General features: G+C 60.5%; 1 protein-coding gene across 1 annotated transcript; it reads right to left on the reverse strand.

The window, feature by feature from the left end:
• Positions 1-449: 449 nt before the first annotated feature.
• On the reverse strand, positions 450-1,991 carry LOC124799035 (Krueppel homolog 1-like; the record flags this gene model as incomplete). The annotated part of the gene is given in 4 exon segments (XM_047262572.1): positions 450-833; positions 921-1,090; positions 1,212-1,248; positions 1,251-1,991. Coding segments are annotated over 4 exon segments (1,332 nt in total), but the record flags the coding sequence as incomplete, so codon positions are not given.
• Between the last annotated feature and the right edge of the window lie 820 nt (positions 1,992-2,811).

Here is a 2,811-nt window from a genome sequence, read left to right on the forward strand (position 1 = left end):
ACGCCACCAAGGGAAGAGTGTTCTTAGAGTTAGTCATGACTACTGTAGCAAATAAATTAGAATAACTGGGATATTTTCAAATACAGCGGCGAACAGTTTCAAATGGCGTACGGATACCTGGTTTAGGAAGGACCAGCGGAGAGACAAGTACCTTTAGTAATAACAGTACTGCTGTCAGCTATAACTCTATGAAAATTTTGACGTCCTCCAGTTAGACACGAGTCCACTAACTGGAGCAGAACACTGTACAAATGCGCGTCTGAGCTCGCATTTCCTCATCTCACTCGGCTATAGGCTAGACGCAAAGTACCCTGAACAGTCGTTCTGACTAGCCTACAATTTGTCCGTATTGTAGTCACTCGCGGAGTCACTTCGCTTCACTTGTGAGAAGTCCCAGTGTTTTACTCGCGAGCGACGGAACGTTAAGCGACGGAAGTGTCCGACGGCACTTACGAGGCCCCCGCGTAGTGTATGACGGAGCTGTAGCGGATGGCTGGTTCGGCGGCGGCCGCTGCCGCGATGGACTTGAGGATCTGCTTGCAGCGCTTGCGGGGCGGCAGCGAACAGGCGTCGCGGCGGTCGGGCGACGCGGGAGCGGCGGGTACGGGCGAGACGGGGTTGCTGGAGGGCGGCGTCAGCGGCGGCGACGGGCTGGAGGCGGCCAGGCACGCCGGCACGGGCAAGTCGTACGGCGTGGCGCGGCCGCGCATCGAACCCAAGGGCTCGGGGAACAGGTAGACGGGCGGCTCGCTCAGCGGCACGGCCGTGTCGGCGCGCGCGAAGTGCTCGTCGTCTTCGACGCTGGCGGGCGGCGTCAGGCTGCCGCCGACGCCCTCGGACGACGTCGCCGCCGCCACGGCCGCCAGCAGCACCGGGCTGACGCCGCCGCTGCCGCTCCCGGCGCCGGCGGGGACCGCCGCCTGGCCCGCGTGGGCGGGTGGAACGGGCACAGCCCCCGACGGCGGGTAGAAGTAGTAGTAGCACATGTCGCGCACGCTCACGGGGTTGCCCGCGTCGTCTTCCATCGACACCGCCACTTCTGTCGCCTTGCGCGCCACTTCCGCCTCCAGACGAGGCTCCGGGGACGGCGCTGGCGGCGGAGGTAGGTGGTGCTGCTGCTGGGGCTGCTGGTGGTGTTGCTGCGGCTGTTGCTGGTGGTGGTGGTGCTGCTGCGACGACGGCGTGTGCCACTGGTGCTGCGCAGAGCTCGCCGCAGGAGCTTGCTGTTGCTGCTGCTGCTGCTGCTGCTGAGGTTGCTGAGGTTGCTGCTGCTGCTGCTGCTCCGAGTGGCTCTTGATGTGCACCTCCATCGCCTTCTTGGACGTGAACGTCTGGCTGCAGATGGTGCACTTGTACACCTTCTCGCCGTAGTGCGCCACTTGGTGCAGCTTGAGCACGTGGTTGTAGCCGAACGACTTGCCGCAGATGTCGCACGAGTACGGCTTCTCGCCCGTGTGCGTGCGCGTGTGCACCTTGAGCTGCTTGGAGCAGGTGAAGCCCTTGCCGCACGCCTTGCACACGTACGGTTTCTCGCCCGTGTGCGTGCGCATGTGGATGACGAGCTGGCCGCTCTGGATGAACGTCTTGGAGCATACCTGGCACTTGTGCGGCCGCTCGCCCGTGTGGATGCGCATGTGCCGGTGCAGCTTGCCGCTGTGCTCGAAGGCGCGCTCGCACACGTCGCACTTGTACGGCCGTTCCTTGGTGTGGATGCGCCGGTGCACGCTCAGATTCTCCTTGACGGAGAAGGCCTTCTTGCAGAACTCGCACTGGTACGGCTTCTCGCCCGTGTGCGTGCGGAAGTGGCGCGTGAGGCGCGCCGGCACCGCGAACGTCTTGCCGCAGATGGTGCACGGGTAAGGATCGTCGCCCTCCTTGCCGTGCGAGCGCACGTGGTTCTGGTAGGTGTTCTTCTGCGAGAACGTCTTCTGGCAGAAGGAGCACTGGAAGGCGCCGGCAGCGCCCTGCGTGCCCGCGCCGCCCGACGCGGAGGCGGCGGAGGCGGAGGCCGCGACGGCGGCCGCCTGCTGGGCCGCCTTGCCCGCCTCCTCGAAGGCCTGCGTCAGCGAGAAGACGGGCAGGTCGGGGCTGCAGACGACGCGCTTAGGCGACAGCTCCTCGCCCTGCGGCGCCGACCCGGGGCCGGGCGCGGGCGCCGGGCCCTGCCCCTGCGCCTGGCCCTCGCCGTTGAAGTAGCCCACCATGCCGGGCACGGGACTCCACAGCAGGTCTGCAACACGACACCAGGCCGGCGGTCACACCTGCTGCACTGCACTGCCACCGAAATGGGCCCAGCAACAGCTGGAAAAATCGCGGTTGAACACGGCTTTACTAACCAGTTCTTTACACGACGAATTTCAGTCATAAACAGACCTTATTCAGACGAACTGTGATACACCTCAAGATCGTCTATTTATGACTGAAATCCGGCGTATAAAGACTGACGTATACATCAAAGTGCAACCACGATTTTTCAACAATTTTTGCAAGTTACCAATCTCACCGCAACAAAATAAAACTAGCCATCTCAAGCGCCCTCAGCAGCTCGTGCACCAATGCACTGAAGCAATAAATAATATCCACACGCATTCTGCTGTGACTTCGTGGCCAACGAAAGACAGAGAATACAATCAAATTCTAATTCTATTACCTTTGCCTAGAGGAAGAGATCCTCGGTATCATTTACAAGGAAAAGAAATTATAGTGAAAACAAAATGATTCTGAATAGACTACAACGGCGAATAATGCGATAAAGGCGAGCAAAAGACAAAACTGAAGGGTAGGAAAGTAGCTCTCTTAAATATACATATA

Source organism: Schistocerca piceifrons, chromosome 5 (assembly GCF_021461385.2).
Source record: "Schistocerca piceifrons isolate TAMUIC-IGC-003096 chromosome 5, iqSchPice1.1, whole genome shotgun sequence".
Classification (NCBI taxonomy): Eukaryota; Metazoa; Arthropoda; class Insecta; order Orthoptera; family Acrididae; genus Schistocerca; species Schistocerca piceifrons.